Here is a 16998-nt window from a genome sequence, read left to right on the forward strand (position 1 = left end):
TTTGATATAATCTATAATTAAGTAAACGTGAGTAGTTTAATTGGCGGTCAAGAAATTCCATTCATTTTCTACTTTATATTCCTTATTTTTCAAAAATATTTTTGGAAATTTGGACATATTTGGAAACAAAATCGAATTTCAATCACATGAGAATATGCATTTTTCTCTTTATATCAAAAAATAAGATAATCCAAACGTATACTCTTTTAAAGTCTTACCATAAAAAAGCCAGACAATGTTTAACTCTGTACCGACAAAAATTTACTATTTCAAGATATTTATTATTAATTTCAGAAACATACATAATTTCCTTTTCAACTGGATTGCTCATGACACGTGTCTATTATATATCTCTTTTATCTCATACATACTGAAAGTATAAAATACCAATATTTTTATTTTTAAAATAACATATATTTATTTTTACCCTATATATTTAAATAAATAGTAAAACTGATAAATACTCGAAATCGAGATAATTAATCATAAAAATAGAGATGGGTGAACTGAAATCTTATCAATAAAATTATCCACAATCGAAATTAAGAATTTGAAAATGCAAAAAAGGAAAAAAAAAAGTGATAAGATATTTAATTTGCTTAATTAAAATTGAGATAGAAATATATGGGGGAAAGATTATATATTTATATATGAAAAAAAAGTGGTTGAATTTAAAGGGAGCGATGATGTTCATACATAAATAAAGTAACGTTGTTTCCAGTTGTAGGCCATCGTTTGAGAACATGTTCATGTGGGGGGGGGGGGGGGGGGGGGGACAAAACCGTAATTATAGCAAGCTTATTTATATGGATAAAGAACGGTTAGATGACACGTGTTAAGCTTTTGTGGCGTGATTGGATATGTTTTTCTTAACTACGATTATTGTTAATAATTAAATGATTAATATTAAGTGGGGGGGAATGGAGTCGGGTCCAGCCGGTAGACGGTCACGAAGGAGGTAAAGGGAAGAAGAGCCTTTTTGAAATAGTGGGAAAATGACGACTGGGTTTGAACGATGCAGGTTTAATGGACTGGACTTGTTCCCGATGGCATTTCGACGACCCCCTTCTCTTGGTTTCTTCAGTTTCCTTTCTTCGTCACTGAGTTTTTGGTTTCTCAACTCTGATTCTTGTTCCGTTTCAGTCATTTGATTGAAGGGGGTGAAATAATCGAGCTCCGATGAATCTTCCGGTACGCCCACGCCCTCTCTTTCTTCTTTATGGGGGTTTTTTTTTTTTTTCTTCCCTTTTTCTCTTCTTATGTTCGAACTTGTTCTTCTCATACTGGAGTTATGATCGTGTTGTGTTTATATGTGGTTTATTTCCTCGATCCGAATTTGACCTTGTTTGCATTTGGGTCCGTTTCGATTTTCATCTGTAGTTGAAGTGTGTGTGTGTGATTGTGGGTGTTTTTTCAGCTTTCAAGTTTCAATTTCCGTTTCTGTGGCTTGTGATTCTTGTGATTCTTGTACTGTTTTTGTGGACTGGAGTTTTGGTATGTGATTAGTAGTTGAATTTCGAAGATGGGATGTGTTTGAATTGTTTGTTTTGATTTCTGAACTTTATGGGAAAATTGTTGTTGCGCTCTACTTGCTAGGTCATATAGCTGAAAAATGATACATGAACCTGAATTTCATATGGCGAATTAACTTGGTAGGCTGTGCTAAACCTGGTTGGACGAGGATGAGGTTATGAATGTGCATTGTTCTATGTTTGTTTTGTAATTTTCATGGGCAGACGTTTCAGAAATGTCGTCTCTGAAACGTCATCGAGGGTGATCTGATAAGTTAGGATATAGCAGTGAGGTACTATAGCTGTTCTGCCATTAGAACTTTGTGGCCCTAGTATGGACCACAGTGAAACCGAAAGTGACCAGATTGGGCAGTCTATACAATTCTACAACTGTTTCAAAGTTTCAAGCCTGAGTGAAACGATTTTGGAAACTACGCAAGTTGCAAATTTGAAAGATCGGTATGTGTTGGGAGAACGATTGGGTTGGGGACAATTTGGTGTGATTCGGTCGTGTTCGGATAGGCTGACTGGTGAGATGTTAGCTTGCAAGTCTATTGCCAAGGACAAATTGATGACAGTTGATGATGTGCGCAGTGTTAAGCTCGAGATTGAAATAATGTCTCGATTGTCTGGGCATCCAAATGTTGTAGATCTAAAGGCAGTCTACGAGGAGGAAGATTGTGTGCACTTATTAATGGAGTTGTGTGCTGGTGGGGAGCTTTTCCACCAGCTTGAGAAGCACGGCAGGTTCTTGGAATCGGATGCTCGGGTTATTTTCAGGCATCTAATTCAAGTGGTCAAATATTGCCATGAGAATGGTGTGGTTCATAGAGATCTGAAGCCAGAAAACATTCTATTAGCCACAACCTCCTCCTCATCTCCAATTAAGTTGGCAGATTTTGGTCTTGCAACTTATATCAAACCTGGTAATCTTATCTCCAAAATTTCTTCTCCAATTAGTGTATAACATAAACTTACTTAAAAACCATCCTTCAAAATTATGTTTTATGAGCATTTGTCCTCCGACGACAGGTCAATATTTGCACGGTACTGTGGGGAGTCCATTTTACATCGCCCCAGAAGTTCTGTCCGGAGGCTATAACCAAGCTGCGGATGTGTGGAGTTCTGGAGTTATCCTTTATATTCTTCTCAGTGGGATGCCCCCATTTTGGGGCAAGACAAAATCAAGAATTTTTGAAGCTGTTAGAGCTGCAGATTTACGTTTTCCTTCGAATCTTTGGGATCATGTGTCTTCATCTGCAAAGGACTTAATCACCAGGATGCTTTGCATCGATCCTTCAAAGCGGCTCACTGCCAAGGAGGTTCTAGGTAATCCTGTTGTTCTTTTTGGCTGAATTGCTTTTTACATAACCAAATAAAACAACAATCAAGAATTTAGAGAAGAGGTCCCATTGATTGTTTTCTTGGATGTCTTCAAGGCAGCTTCTATTGAACCATTGTCAAACATCATGTTTGAGGGCTCTGCCCAAAAGCCATAGATTAGGTTAGCTGTACGTAACGTCGCCCAGTTTTCTGGGCTTGGGATGGGAACATTGCAGACCTTATTATTGTGTGTTGTGATGCAAAATTCTACGTTTGTTGGCGCTTTCGTATTGATGGTCTAGGCTTAGTGTTGGCTTCTAATTTTGGAATAAGTTCGTGCACTACGTGCCAACAAAGTGCGGTATTCTTTATTTCTCTCTGAAAAGGAAACATAATTTATTTTTTCTTGTAGCTCACTCATGGATGAAAGATGCTGTCCAAGCATCTCAAGAGCAGGAAAAGCTAGACGCCCGAGATAGCAGACGGGTGGAAGCAAGCATAAGTTTGTTGCCTGCTCCATTCATGGTCAGAAACCAGGATTTTAGCTTCAGTGATGGAAATCCTGTGATTTGTGAGGACCAAATGGGACATTCACCTGTATTCACATGCAAATCGTCATTCTCTTCTTTCCTTTTGGAAAACAGTGGCACGCCGAGTTCTGTTCCCGGAGGATTTTGTTTCAGCAGTTGTGTTGAATTAGATACAGCCACCGAGTCTTCATCACCAATTCCAAAGCTTCCCAGCTTTACCTTCGTCAGTCCGTGTTCAACGATTGATCAAGGAAACAGTTCAATGAGATTCAAAGCAAATTTGTCACTGTCAGATTCGCTTCATGAAGGTGTGTTTTTCTCAGTTTCAGACCCTTTTCATTTGATCGATTATAGTTATAGGATCTTGGGGTTCATATTTGTGAAAGATCTGAACTTTAATTAATAGCAGACGATTCCTTATGTTCCCATCCTTCTAGTTTTACAATGGACCATATGATCTTAAATGCAGAACCAATAAAGAGAAAGCTCTGTGTTCTACTGGAACCAACAAACCCAGGCAAGCACAAGTTTGGAGAAATGGAGTGGAAAGAAACTCGAAAGGGAGGACCGGGTGGATCGAGAGGGACCAATATTCCAAGCAAAAGGAATCATACAATTGGACTTGGCGAACTGGATCAGCTTAATCTCATTGTGACCGAATCAGTTATACGATGGGCATCGTGCACACATATACCGACCACCCCATCCCTTACGCTATCACTTGTTTGTTAAAATTGTTTAGGAAAGCATGAATGATAGAAAGAAACGTGGAAAGCAGCGGGTGATGCTGAGATTTGTGAATGTTCGAGTGTAAGGAGTGAAAGTTAGTTGTTATATAGAGTGTGGGCAGCATATCATGTTCTATAATTTTGAATGTGATGCTATTGGGACTCTGATGGTTGTTATATTTGGAAGTAGTCCAGTTTTTGCATTGGGTTCGCCTTTTCTTTGACAACTCCCTCAACTTCAACTTCTTCTTCTTCTTCTTCACTTCAAGTTTCATGGACTGAGTACGCGTTTCATAAAAATAATCTAGGAAAGTTGGCTTTTGTTCCTAAACACAAGTATCTCGCTAAAAAAAAAAAAAAAAAAAAAAACCTGATTTAACTGCGTTTGCCGGGAGTCGAACCCGGGTCTATTGCTTGGAAGGCAATTATCCTAACCGTTGGACTACAAACGCTAATTGATGTATCCAACGAAAATTAGTAAATATGAGTAAAACAACTGAATGGTTGAAGACCGAAACCGCTGGACCTCGTAGAAATGAGAGTTCCGAAATACGGTTCTAAATATGTCGAGATAACAATAATAATAAAAGCAATAACATTGTTTGAAAGAATTGGAAGAAGAGAAGCATCCTACTAGTTAAACAAGATCTTTTTTAGGTTTTACCATTTAGAAGATCATTTCATCCTACAAATAGCTCAACCATTTAAGCAATAACCGAAGGATGATATAAATGAAATGATGATCGCCTTCTTTATCAATCGCATCCTACAAAACTATGAGTAAAACATTCAGAAGCAGTCTCCCCAGGTATGAGTATGAATTATCCATACCGTAATATATTACGACCGCTACTCCAACATATAGCTCAACCTAAAATTTTACATCTTTTTTTTCTTTTCTTTTCTTTTTTAAGTATGCAAGTACATTAATTGGCTGCTAATTATTTACATATATTTTTTTTTCGTAGTAATAATAATAAGAAGCTACGACAGGCCAACTAATAGCTCAGCAAGCAAACAGATCCAAACCTCAGTTTCAACCTCCGCCGCCAATTCTTCCTTTTCTCCACCCCAACTCCTCCACTTTCCCGCCTTCTCCATATCCTTAATGTACAATCTCCGTCCTTCCGCCAACTCCCATCCCATCACCCTCATTTCTCCGCCCTCTCCATCCACCCAACCTTCTATTAATTTCACAACCTTTTCTTCTTCAAAACCACACCCTCTTCCACTTGATTCATCTTCTTCTTCCAGCTTTTCATGGATCAAATCCAGCACCAGATTCTCTGTTTTCAATGCGAAGCACTGCGATTTGGTCGTTGATTTCACGAGCCTTACAAGCTCCAATGCCTTCTGTTCCCTCTGCCCTTCTTTTGTGGATATTATTAAACCCAAATCAGCGAATCGTTTCTTCAACTCTACAGGTTCCAATTCCGCTCCCTTCTCCAATCGCTTCGAACCAAAATCCAGGACTGAAACTGGACTCGACTGCTCCTTTTCTTCTTCATTTCCCAATTGCTGTTAATTATAATGTCAACAAAAAAAAAATACACACACACACACACACCCTCTTAATTACTATTATATAATTTACTTTCTAAAAATTCATATAAATAAATACTCCCTATAAATTAATATAATTTAATAAAAACATTAACCAAAAAAGTAATATCCCTATGATTTTGTTACCGACACATACAAAGCCAGCAAATGACAGACCAAAAACTAAATAACTAAAAATAATTGAAAGGCGATAGAAGAGGGCGCAATCTAGTATGCGTGGACCATGAAATCGAAAGGTTTTTGTAAGCTTGAAAGCCGCAGATCTCGGTGATCTGTGACACATGGCGAGATCGTACGCCTCGATCATGTGCCCTGAGTCGTATTCTTAACATTTCCTTGGATATACCCCACACTTGAAATTAAAGGCCTCCCAAAAATCCAGCTGTATTTTCCCTTACCTATTATTTATCTACGCAAACTCTATAATTTAATTCTACCAATATTTCAAATCATAGGTTCCCATTTTTTAAAACATATTAATTTTCTCAATGAGGTAGTTTAAATAAATGACTATAAATAAATATGGGTACATACCAAAGTATTGACAAAATGAGGTTACCCTAAATTGTGTACATGGACCACAACTTTTTCTTTAATTTGCTCCGTGTGTGTTCCATGTCTACTAGTTGACTCAATGAACAAGGTGATTTACTTGAAGTGCCACAACATCTAACAACAAAACTATATCATTGAGTTACACAAACTTCCAATTAGGTGCAACAAAACTAGTTGATACACGAGCTCCATGTGTGACATGTATATCATGTTCTTGAGTTAGGTCAAGAATTCCTGTATTTGATCCGAGACCAATTAATCCATAATAACTATTACTCTGTAACGAACTCTTCATTCACAAGTATGGATGCACAACCTATTATCATCTAGCAAAAAATATATATGTTATAAGATGTTATTATCTTAGGATTAATATGTGTAGTGACTTATTAGAACCCAGAGATTAAGCATGGTTGGGAGTTTAGCAAAATTACTAGCGGATGTTGATGACATCATAATCTAAAGATATGTACGGGCATATATCTTGTAGAATTTCATTTTGCCAACAAATCCAATACAATTCTATGATGTACACGATTTTCTCCTATTCTAACACAACATCATAATATATGAGTTCCATCTTATTATAGTTTACTCATGAAATTTAATATTGAGTATTAGAATTTAGACATTTATTTAAACAACACGAAATTAACATTTTCATTTTATTTTATTTTATTTTTTACTGAGCAGTTAGGGAGTTTTAAAAAAATAAACGGCAGATATGGATTGGGCAAATCTATCAGAGACGGTTATCAAAGGAACGCGAAGCATGGGATTACAAAACGAAATCCTGACCTTAATAGCTTTCTCCGGGTAGGCGGCGGTGGTGGCGGCGGCGGCGGTTGTTTCTTCAATGCAATCTTTTCCCAACGCTATGCCATCTGTTTTGGCTATGAGATTACCAGGCGAATCCTTCTCGTCCTTGGCGGCGTCGATTTCGCTGCAACTGTCGAAATTACCGCTCGAAGACGACGGAATCATCTCCGATGTAAATTCGCTCTCCGTCCAACTGATGCTATTACTACAGCTACAGATCGAGTTTCTTGCAGCGACAGCAATGACCGAGGAATCGGCGGAATCGGCGTGATCGTGGTCAGACGACGACGACGGCGGTTCTTTCTCATCGAGAAATTCCCGAAACGATTTCCAGCGTTTGGCGTTGGAATCAACGACATTCGATTTCTTCCAAAAGGATATGAGAATCAGTTTCCGCGAAATACTCCTGCGCAACGGAAACTGCTTAAATGCTCTGACAACAGCGTTGGACGCCTTTTGCAAAGTGGAGACCGCGGGGAGAGCGATTCTGGTGGAGGCAGTTGGAGGAGGTAATGATTTCGTTACGGAAGAATCTGTCCGTTTTGTTGGATGATGGAAGTCCCACATCGACTAATTTAGGGAATGATCATGGGTTTATAAGTGAGGAATACTAACTCCATTGGTATGAGGCCTTTTGGGGAAGCCCAAAGCAAAGCCATGAGAGCTTATGCTCAAAGTGGACAATATCATACCATTGTGGAGAGTCGTGTTCGTCTAACATGGTATCAGAGCCATGCCCTAAACTTAGTCGTGCCAATAGATTGATAAATCCTCAAATCCTCAAATATCGAACAAAGAACTCCTAAAGAAAAGGAGCCAAGCCCCTCCTCGAAGGCAGTCAAAAATGACTAAGACTCCAAAGGAGTCGAGCCTCGATTAAGGGGAGGCGCACTTTGTTCGAGGCGCACTTTGTTCGAGGGGAGGTGTTGGATGATGGAAGTCCCACATCGACTAATTTAGGGAATGATCATGGGTTTATAAGTGAGGAATACTAACTCCATTGGTATGAGGCCTTTTGGGGAAGCCCAAAGCAAAGCCATGAGAGCTTATGCTCAAAGTGGACAATATCATACCATTGTGGAGAGTCGTGTTCGTCTAACACGTTTGAAATCGTTGTTGAGGAGAAATCGGACGGTTGTGGTGCAGCATTGGCTTCGTGGAAACGATCGGAAGCCATTAGAGGAGCAAGAGCTGAAATCGTCTTGAATAAGAAAATCCTTGAGCTTGAAAGACGTAGGTTTCGCGGCGACGAGGCTCCAACTAGAAGAATCCACCAACGACGCCATTTCAAAATCAAATGGAACAGAGGAATTCAAGTTGCGAAATGATTTTGAAACAGAGAGAGAGAGAGAGAACAGAGAGAGAGAGAGAGAGAGAACAGAGAGAGCAGAAATCAGAGAGACATGCAGTACTGGAGCATTAAAAGCACAATGGTGGATTGGTATATACAAAACAAACAACCAAAACTTCCATTAATTTTTTTTTTTAAATAAACAAATATATAATTATGCACTCCTCACACGCTCTGCCACGTGTGCACGCAGCACTTAATGATTATTATTACTATTTTTTTTTACTCTTTTCTGCCTTTTGTTGCTTTCTTCTTTTTATTATTACTGTTTTAATTTCAATTATAAAATAAAGAAAATACAGCGTCATAAATCAATTATATACCATATTATAAAAATGAGACGCTTTGAAAAAGACTAACTGGATGGAATAGGCCCAATTCCTGCATGCTGTGGCCTTCAATTTTGATGGGAATATAACAAAGAAGAGAGAGAGCCATCCAATATTTATATAAACATTCAATTATTGAATGGTAGGAACACCGCCCAATCCTTTGACACTAATCTTTAAATTATTTGAGGGATTGGAATGGATTGGAATGGATTGGACCAGTCACATAAATATGAAGTTACTTGTGTGTCAATTTAGCCTAAATAGGCCCAACCAACCCCAAATATTAATTCCACGACGTATAGTTTCATGTTTAGTCTATTTTGCCGCCTTATGCATAATTTGAATGATAAAGACAAATTGTTAATCTTGTTTCGTAGGAATGTGAATCATTTTCCAAGAATGTGAATCATTTTCCAAGCAAGTGACTGATAATAATTCAAAAGGAAGTAATTTGTATTGTTCCAAATTATTTCTAAACCTGTCTAAAATATAAGTTAGTTGACAATTGAGTAATATGCTAAATTAAAGACGTGATTCATGGTTAGAAGAGAGGGTAACTAATGTTTTGGATAGACAAGATTTCAACCATGGGTAGGGTACAAGTCAGCTCACCTGTTTTAGGCCATGTCAAACCATTAAACAAATAGTGTGTTGATGGTAAGAACTTGTCAATATATATATAATGGAGACAAAAACATCCCATGAGAAACATTTTTAATGAGTTTAACAAGCACTTTTACGCAGTCAATTCAACTGGGACTTGGGAGTCCAAAGTATTGGAATCTTTTGTATCCACATTTTTCACAAATGACCGCCTCACCCTTGGCCATTCTTTTCAATTCTTCGGGCCACGACCCCAAAACCGTCTAATCCTCTGTCTCTCACCACGCCTTCTACACGGAATGGATACGCCGTCTAACCGGCTTCTTTTTTATTTTATTTTTTAATTCCTTTCAGTTTCTTTTCTTAATGGATAAGCTTTTGACCTTTCGTTGAAAATAATGTTTCTCGTGGGATTAGTCTTCTAGAACTGTTGCTTTTATTTGTTTTTTTTTTTTTTTTTTTTCCAATTTTATTTTAATATTAAGCAAATTAAATGCAATCAACCTATAATGACTTTCTTTTTATTGGTATTTTCCAAATTTTGGTTTCCCACGTTTATAATAAAATATCAGAAAAAATATATTAATTTTCTTCCTATGTAAGTAAGAAATGTTTTTCAGCATTGGTTTGAAAACAGTCAAACGTGGGGTCCATGGTAAATCAAAAAGCGTTTGCCAACAAAATTCCTTTTTTTTTTTTTGCTGTTTTAACCTTTAAAATAATAATAAAAATTTAAAAAATTTTTATTTTTAAGATTACTTTTATTCGAACGTAGTTAATAGTTGGTTTATATAAATTTATTTTAGTTGGGTGCGGAGAAAATTGAGTAAATATAAAACTTTTGGTATTTATTATATAACCAATTGCACATTACTTTATATGTAACCTTGACTTCCTCGAATAAAAGTCTGTACATTTAGTTTCCTGGTTGGTTGGGGGATTCTCACTCTATCTACTTCTAAAAGCTCCACAATGACACATCATCATTTGTATCCACGTTGTCCCACCCCACGTCATCGCGTACGCAAAAACGAGGAGGAGAAAGCAGAGGTCCTTCCGCCATGCTGGCAAGCAACATGGGCATATTCGACAAAGCCTCATCGTCGACGTCATCCCGTTGATCAGGCTCCGCCTTTGGCTGACTCAAAATCACGTCGTCCTCTTCCCGACTCACATTGCACTCTTCATACTCACATTCTTTCGCCGCCTTCGCCGCCGCTTCTCTGATCACCGACGGATCATTACTCGATGGAATCGGAAACCGCCAAGCTGAGTCAGCAAAATTGAGACAAGCCGATTTTCCTCTCAACGCGAGTGCCGCAACGTCGTGTGCACGTGCCGCCATCTCAGCAGTTGGGTAAGTCCCGAGCCAAATCCTCGTCTTTTTATTCGGCTCCCTTAGCTCACACACCCATTTGCCTTTATTCCTTCGCCGCACTCCTCTGTACACTGGATGCCTCGTCTCCTTAAACACCCGCCGACCAGCCCGCCGCTTTGGCCGGTTCGACGCCAGTATCACTTCCTCGTCGGAGTTAGCGACCACGTGGGGCGGCGTTCCGGCGTCCGACAGAGTGGACGAAGATTCCGACTTGCAATTATAATTACCATAATAAGGAATTGGATCAGAAAATTGGGTGAAGAAATCCATGGAATAGAAATTGAATTGAATTCAGAGAAATTGGAGGAGTTTTGATTTCAAGACTGAAAACAATGGCAGTGAGATGCTTAAATAGCTTCGGCTGCAGGGGATTCCAACACGTGGTACAAAGCACCCAAATCCACACGCAAAAACGCGACAAAACAAATCGCCTAATAATAATTAAAACCAAATTGGATATTTTAAAAACTTAATACATCCAATAAAATTGAGTTTAACCCTTTGTCCGGTTACTTTATTTAATTTATTAACATTTTTGTGGTGACGTGGCAGTTTAGTTAGAGACTAAGCTTAGTGCGTGTGAGCAACGCATGGATTCTGCGTGGGTTTCAAATCCGCACGTGAGACTTGACACCACAGTTTTAATGTCTTGTCTCAGTTTGATGACGTATGAAGTTATCAAATTTGATTATTTTTCGGTAAAAATATTTGTTTTCATAACTTATTAAATATAATCGTGGTTTAGTTTCTACACGTTTCATTAATTTATTAAAAATAAAAAAAAAAACGTTTGGCCTTGTATTAACTATAGCAATAACCTGATTTTATATTTAAATAATAATAATAATAATAATAATAATAAAATCTCCCATCAATTGTTGGAACTTAATTTAAAATTAAATTCTTAATAAAGAAAAACTCTATTTTGGTACATCTATTTAATATAGAAGGATTGAACTTCATATTGACATTTACGCTATTGTTTACATACATTATTTATATTGAACGAAAAAAATATAGAGGAAATTTAGAAAGAAAAAAAATTGTTAGAAAGTATGTCGGAGGTATGGGATTAAAAAGAAAAAAAGATAAATCCATTCTGATTGTAGTTTAAAAATTGATTGAAACTCATGTTAAATATATTAAATATGCTAACCCATTATTTAAGTAAAAAAAATCAAATTAAGGGGTGGGTGGTTAGTGGGCGTTCACACTCGGGCCTTTGACAGCTGTCTTACGGTTAGCCCACGGAGTCACGGGAAAAACGTGGGCTAAAATTTGAACAACAGTTAACTTGGGCTTCTACACGAGCCTTCTTGACTTGTTTGGGCCGTCGGGTTACCCGGTCAAGCCTAGGTCCACCCAAGAGATGGGATTTAACTGGTCGTTTCAAAAATGGCCACCCAATTTTATTTTATTTTTTTAAATAATAGCGTCTCTCCATAATTAATAATACCCTTTGTATTAAATTGGGTGAGAACAAAACATGTTGAAAGAACATGTGTTAGATTGTAAAGTAATATCACTCTTGGAAGCTAGAAGTAGGTAGTTTGACCGTATCTCAATAAATTATAAGGATCATCAAGTGCCGAATATATATTTTGAATTATGATCCAAATCCTAGACATGGGTCTGTTACCATATGTTTAGGTTTAATCCAAATTAGTTTAGACAACCCAACTAAATTACTTTTCATTTTGTATAGGGTGTGTATAGGGTTTATTCACGTAATTTAAACCGACTCTCTTTAAACTTTACATTAGGCCGAAAATACTTGTAGCTTACTTCCCCACGGCTCTCGAGGAGGCTTAAACACTTGTACAAATGCTCAAGTTGATAACTCTAGGCTATAAGTAGGATGAAGACGTTCACTTTTTAAAATATTAGTCAAATGTGTGTCGTAGAAGGAAAAAAAAAAACTATTTATTCACCTGGGAAAACTAATTATTACAATCATTCTCATAATTATGATTTTAGAAGATGAGAATGCATATATGAGGTAAGGATTCAAATCGAAATTTTTTAATGACATGCGTTGGTGGAAAATTTTGAATTGACCATCTTAAACATGCCTTTAACTTATTAATATAATGTTAATATTATTAAAATAATTCAAACTCATCATTCAAATTAAAATTGAATTCCGCTAATATTCTTTTAAGTACAAGCTATTCATTTAGTATTACTTTTTCTACTTTAATGTCAATTTAGTTCCAACTCTTATTATTATTATTAAGAATAGATATTTCCGACAAGCTTTTGTCGAGTGCGGCCACTGTCGTAAAAAGTTGAGATTTGAGGTCGGCAAAAATATATATATCTTATTTTTTCTCCACGCAAAAAGTTTGACAAAAGGGTTTTTAATATTATTTCATCCATTTATTATTGGGAGATATTTTATAGTTAATTTAGTTAAGGGGTCCCTTTATATTATGGTATAAATTATTGGTCACTAAAAATAAATTAAATTTTCATATATTTAATGCGATCTCATTCCCACCAAACCATAGGCAAGTAGTGGAGTATGTGAATGTTTACTGAAATTGGAGAAATTAAAATCATTAATTAATTCACACTTGGGTTTATAAATAAATAAAAAATTAATCCACTAAACCAAAACCACTTTTTCTAGTAAAAAAAAAAAAAAAAAAACAATTTTTAAAAAAAATGAATCCATTTTATTTTTTAACATACATTAATTATATCATAAAAAATAGTTCCATAAACATTCCGCTCCATCGGAGTTGTCATCAGACAGCGGCGGAGAGTTCATTCTTGGCGGCGACACCATCATCCCCTCCGCCATGTCGGCCAGCAAACTTGGCATCCCAAAAATCTCCTCCTCATCCATGAACGACGCCGTATTACCACTATTCTTCAATGTTAGTGCGGCAAGTCTCAACTTTGTTCAACGCATTGGCGGCGGCGGAGGCAGCATTGCGTATGTCAAGCGGGGAGGTGGAGACAGGAACAGGATAGGAGGCAACAGAGGAGGGGAAGTTAAGGATGGCTTGATCACCTCGGAGAGCGAGAGCGGCAACGTCGTAAGCTGTGGCAGCCATCTCGGGTGTCGGAAATGTACCGAGCCATATGCGTGTCGTCTTACGTGGCTCCCGGATCTCCGACACCCATTTTCCACCCCTGCACCGAATTCCTCTGTACAAAGGATGCTTCTTGGTCGATGAAGATGACGCAGAAGAGGAAGTCAAAGAAGCCATGACAGAATTACATTTTTTAAATAAAGAATTATTATTTATTGAATATTAATTTTGGATTCCGTTTAGATTAAATGGAATCGGAACTGGTTTACCTATATGAAATTGATTCGTTATTGAATAAATATATCAATCTTAACTATAAATTTAAATTTATAATAAATTTCTTATTAAAAGAATATTTTGAACACTTCAATCAATAAATATACATATATAAGAAATGAATAATTAAAAAATTAGTAAAATTAAATATTGTTTAAATTTTAAAAAGATAATTATAAATCCTAATAAAATATTTAAAATATAAATAAATAAATAAATAAAAACTTGTTATTTGAAATAAAAATAAAATAAAATAAAATCTAACAGAACCACCCGACTATAAGTTTTTATATGACCCAATCAAATATAACTGTTATTTGAAATTCAAAATCTAACTGCCTATCATAATTTTTACTATAAAATAAAGACTGCCCAGTAACTTTATCTTTACCCAATAACCTTATCCCTTCCTCCCCACAATCTTTTTTTTCTTTGGAGAATGGCGGGTGGAGTTATGGTGGTTTCAGAGACAGGAAAAAATTATCCAGGAAACTTTACCTGGAAAGTGTTTTATACCTGCTTCATTGCAGCCTCTGGCGGGTTAATTTTTGGATATGATTTGGGTATCTCAGGTAATTTAATAATTCCATTTTTTTTTTCTTCTTTTAATTAATAATTATATAATACAATAATAATCATAATAATGGGTGTTTGTCTTGTTTTGTTCAGGTGGAGTGACCTCCATGGATTCATTCTTATCCAAGTTTTTCCCAGCCGTATACGAAAAAGAAACATCCACAGATCCATCCAATAATCAATACTGTAAATTTGACAGTCAAATTTTGACTCTTTTTACCTCCTCCCTTTATCTGGCGGCTCTGGTCTCCTCCCTGGTGGCCGCCACCGTCAGTCGAAAGTGTGGCCGTCGAATTACGATGCTCATGGGCGGCATTCTGTTTCTCGCCGGTGCTCTTCTCAACGGCTTTGCTCAAACTGTTTCCATGCTCATCGCCGGCCGCTTACTCCTCGGTTTCGGCATTGGTTGCGCTAATCAGGTTTCTAATATAACCCTTTTGCTCGCAAAAAAATCAAATTATACTCAAAATAGATAATATCATAATAATATCATAATATTGTGAAGATCGTGATTCCTAACAATATTCTTATTTTGTTTTGCAGTCGGTGCCAATTTATTTATCAGAAATGGCGCCTTATAAATACAGAGGATCTCTCAACAATCTCTTTCAACTCATGATCACAATTGGCATTCTAATAGCCAACGTCCTCAACTACGCCTTCTCGTTGATCCCCGGAGGTTGGGGTTGGAGGCTCAGCCTTGGAGGAGCCATGGTCCCAGCCATGATCATAATTTTCGGCTCCATGACCCTCACCGACACCCCGAGCTCTCTAATCGAGCGTGACCGCCACGACGAGGCCAAGGAGCTTCTCAAGAAAGTCCGAGGAGTCGAAGACGTAGACGCCGAGCTAGCCGATTTGGTGGCGGCTAGGGACGCATCAAAGCAAGTGAAGAACCAATGGAGTGCATTGTTCAAAAGAAAATATAGGCCACAGCTTGCAATGGCAATAGCCATCCCATTTTTTCAGCAATTGACTGGAATCAATGTCATCACTTTCTATGCTCCTGTTTTGTTTAAAACACTTGGATTTGGAAACTCTGCCTCTTTAATCTCCGCCATGATTACTGGAACGGTCAATTGCCTCTCCACCGTTGTCTCCATTTTTCTTGTTGATAAATTTGGAAGAAGGGTTCTTTTCCTTGAAGGTGGTACTCAAATGTTCATATCTCAAGTTGTGGTTACGGCTATGATCGCTTACAAGTTCGGCATCGACGGGGTCGCCGGGGAATTGTCGAAAGAGTATGCCGGGGCAGTGGTGTTGTTCATATGCATATACACTGCAGGGTTTGCTTGGTCATGGGGGCCTTTGGGATGGTTGGTTCCAAGTGAAATATTTTCTCTAGAGGTTCGATCGGCCCTTCAAAGTGTGAACGTTTCGGTGAATATGATCTTCACTTTTGTGGTTGCTCAAGTGTTCACGGCTATGCTGTGCCACATGAAATTTGGGATGTTCATATTTTTTGCTTTCTTCGTGGTGGTGATGAGCATATTCATATATAAGTATCTGCCGGAGACAAAGGGTGTGCCTATTGAAGAGATGACTCTTGTTTGGCAGAAACATCCGTATTGGGGAAAATATGTGAGCCAAGATCAAACTCAAACTCAGACGACTGAAACCCCACATACCTCTTCGGATTAGAATTTTTTAAAGTGGGTTTGGTTTGAAATTCGTTTGTTTCTATTGCTTTTTTGATTCATGTTTATTTTTTAGTTCAATAGGTTTAGGGGATAGGTTAGATTTTGGATTAGGGTTTTGTTTTTGAAATAGGGTTTAGGGTTTGTTTCCTCTTCTTAGCTCTGTTCAGAGTAATAATTTCTTTCAATTTACATGATTTTTTTTTTTTTTTTAATGGTTGTTTTTTTAACCTTTTAAATTGGGTTTTGTTTTATAAAAAAATAATAAATAATGAATTTATAGGGAAAGAATACTCTTTACATTCGAGGCATTTGGGGAATCTCAAAGCAAAACCATGATAGCTTGTGCTTAAAGTGGACAATATCATATTCATCTAAAATGACGCGTTTAATCTATAATAAGCGCAAAATTGTGAGAGCTTATGTTCAAAGTGGACAATATCAAGGACAAAGGAAATCATTATAAAATATAGTGGTTGTTTTTGTTAGAATTTCATACCCCCTCGAAAATTCAATTTTATTCTTGGATTTGGTGTTGTTTTTTTTTGGAAATTCAATCATATCTATTAACACATTAATTCTGTTTCTAAAGTTTGAATCTTTTTAACACACTATTTTCATTTCTATAATTATTTGATTCAATTTATATTTTAATGATCTCTAATAGACTATTCATGTTTCTCATTTCACTCAAATTCAAGTAGCGAGTTAGAGGAAGACTTGATATGATATTTTCGATACGAAGAAGGCGTGACGTCCCGTTAATTCTATTAAG

General features: G+C 37.1%; 5 protein-coding genes and 1 non-coding gene across 7 annotated transcripts; 2 read left to right on the plus strand and 4 right to left on the minus strand.

Annotated features, from left to right (window-relative positions):
- The first annotated feature begins 933 nt into the window (after positions 1-933).
- On the plus strand, positions 934-4295 carry LOC111795696 (calcium-dependent protein kinase 17). 2 transcript variants are annotated; one of them, XM_023678255.2, is made up of 5 exons: positions 934-1191; positions 1597-2437; positions 2544-2840; positions 3247-3672; positions 3834-4295. In XM_023678255.2, exons 2-5 carry the CDS (start codon positions 1846-1848, stop codon positions 4094-4096), a joined length of 1578 nt encoding a protein of 525 aa, XP_023534023.2. In that variant the 5' UTR covers positions 934-1191; positions 1597-1845; the 3' UTR covers positions 4097-4295. The 2 variants fall into 2 exon arrangements, with proteins under 2 accessions (XP_023534023.2, XP_023534024.2); XM_023678256.2 differs by having other exon boundaries at positions 1657-2437.
- Positions 4296-4472: 177 nt separating this feature from the next.
- Positions 4473-4544, minus strand: TRNAG-UCC (transfer RNA glycine (anticodon UCC)). Its single transcript has one exon. It is a non-coding gene; the product is annotated as a tRNA-Gly (tRNA).
- Positions 4545-4840: 296 nt separating this feature from the next.
- LOC111794789 (uncharacterized) lies at positions 4841-8369 on the minus strand. The gene is made up of 3 exons (XM_087124145.1): positions 8137-8369; positions 7009-7573; positions 4841-5610 (listed from the first exon to the last, which is right to left on the minus strand). The coding sequence occupies exons 1-3, from the start codon at positions 8313-8315 to the stop codon at positions 5077-5079; spliced, it is 1278 nt and encodes a 425-aa protein (XP_086980271.1). The 5' UTR covers positions 8316-8369; the 3' UTR covers positions 4841-5076.
- Positions 8370-10142: 1773 nt separating this feature from the next.
- On the minus strand, positions 10143-11019 carry LOC111795832 (dehydration-responsive element-binding protein 1E). Its single transcript, XM_023678435.2, has one exon. The coding sequence runs from the start codon at positions 10961-10963 to the stop codon at positions 10274-10276; it is 690 nt and encodes a 229-aa protein (XP_023534203.1). The 5' UTR covers positions 10964-11019; the 3' UTR covers positions 10143-10273.
- A 2360-nt stretch (positions 11020-13379) lies between these two features.
- Positions 13380-13911, minus strand: LOC111794988 (ethylene-responsive transcription factor ERF026-like). Its single transcript, XM_023677207.2, is given in 2 exon segments — positions 13380-13586; positions 13588-13911. Coding segments are annotated over 2 exon segments (513 nt in total). The 3' UTR covers positions 13380-13397.
- A 525-nt stretch (positions 13912-14436) lies between these two features.
- LOC111785328 (sugar carrier protein C-like) lies at positions 14437-16426 on the plus strand. Its single transcript, XM_023665736.2, has 3 exons — positions 14437-14582; positions 14680-15005; positions 15130-16426. The coding sequence occupies exons 1-3, from the start codon at positions 14450-14452 to the stop codon at positions 16225-16227; spliced, it is 1557 nt and encodes a 518-aa protein (XP_023521504.2). The 5' UTR covers positions 14437-14449; the 3' UTR covers positions 16228-16426.
- Positions 16427-16998: the final 572 nt, after the last annotated feature.

This window comes from Cucurbita pepo, chromosome 5 (genome assembly GCF_057944985.1).
Source record: "Cucurbita pepo subsp. pepo isolate OVF chromosome 5, ASM5794498v1, whole genome shotgun sequence".
Lineage (NCBI taxonomy): Eukaryota > Viridiplantae > Streptophyta > Magnoliopsida > Cucurbitales > Cucurbitaceae > Cucurbita > Cucurbita pepo.

Coding starts and splice junctions, on each gene's coding strand:
- LOC111795696 (XM_023678255.2), top strand. CDS start 1,846: ATGGACCACAGTGAAACCGAAAGTGACCAGATTGGGCAGTCTATACAA. Junction 2,438..2,543: donor TGCAACTTATATCAAACCTG/GTAATCTTATCT, acceptor CTCCGACGACAG/GTCAATATTTGCACGGTACT. Junction 3,673..3,833: donor GTCAGATTCGCTTCATGAAG/GTGTGTTTTTCT, acceptor TCTTAAATGCAG/AACCAATAAAGAGAAAGCTC.
- LOC111794789 (XM_087124145.1), bottom strand. CDS start 8,315: ATGGCGTCGTTGGTGGATTCTTCTAGTTGGAGCCTCGTCGCCGCGAAA. Junction 7,574..8,136: donor TTTCTCCTCAACAACGATTT/CAAACGTGTTAG, acceptor CCATCATCCAAC/AAAACGGACAGATTCTTCCG. Junction 5,611..7,008: donor ACCCGGAGAAAGCTATTAAG/GTCAGGATTTCG, acceptor TATAATTAACAG/CAATTGGGAAATGAAGAAGA.
- LOC111795832 (XM_023678435.2), bottom strand. CDS start 10,963: ATGGATTTCTTCACCCAATTTTCTGATCCAATTCCTTATTATGGTAAT.
- LOC111785328 (XM_023665736.2), top strand. CDS start 14,450: ATGGCGGGTGGAGTTATGGTGGTTTCAGAGACAGGAAAAAATTATCCA. Junction 14,583..14,679: donor ATATGATTTGGGTATCTCAG/GTAATTTAATAA, acceptor TGTTTTGTTCAG/GTGGAGTGACCTCCATGGAT. Junction 15,006..15,129: donor GCATTGGTTGCGCTAATCAG/GTTTCTAATATA, acceptor TTTGTTTTGCAG/TCGGTGCCAATTTATTTATC.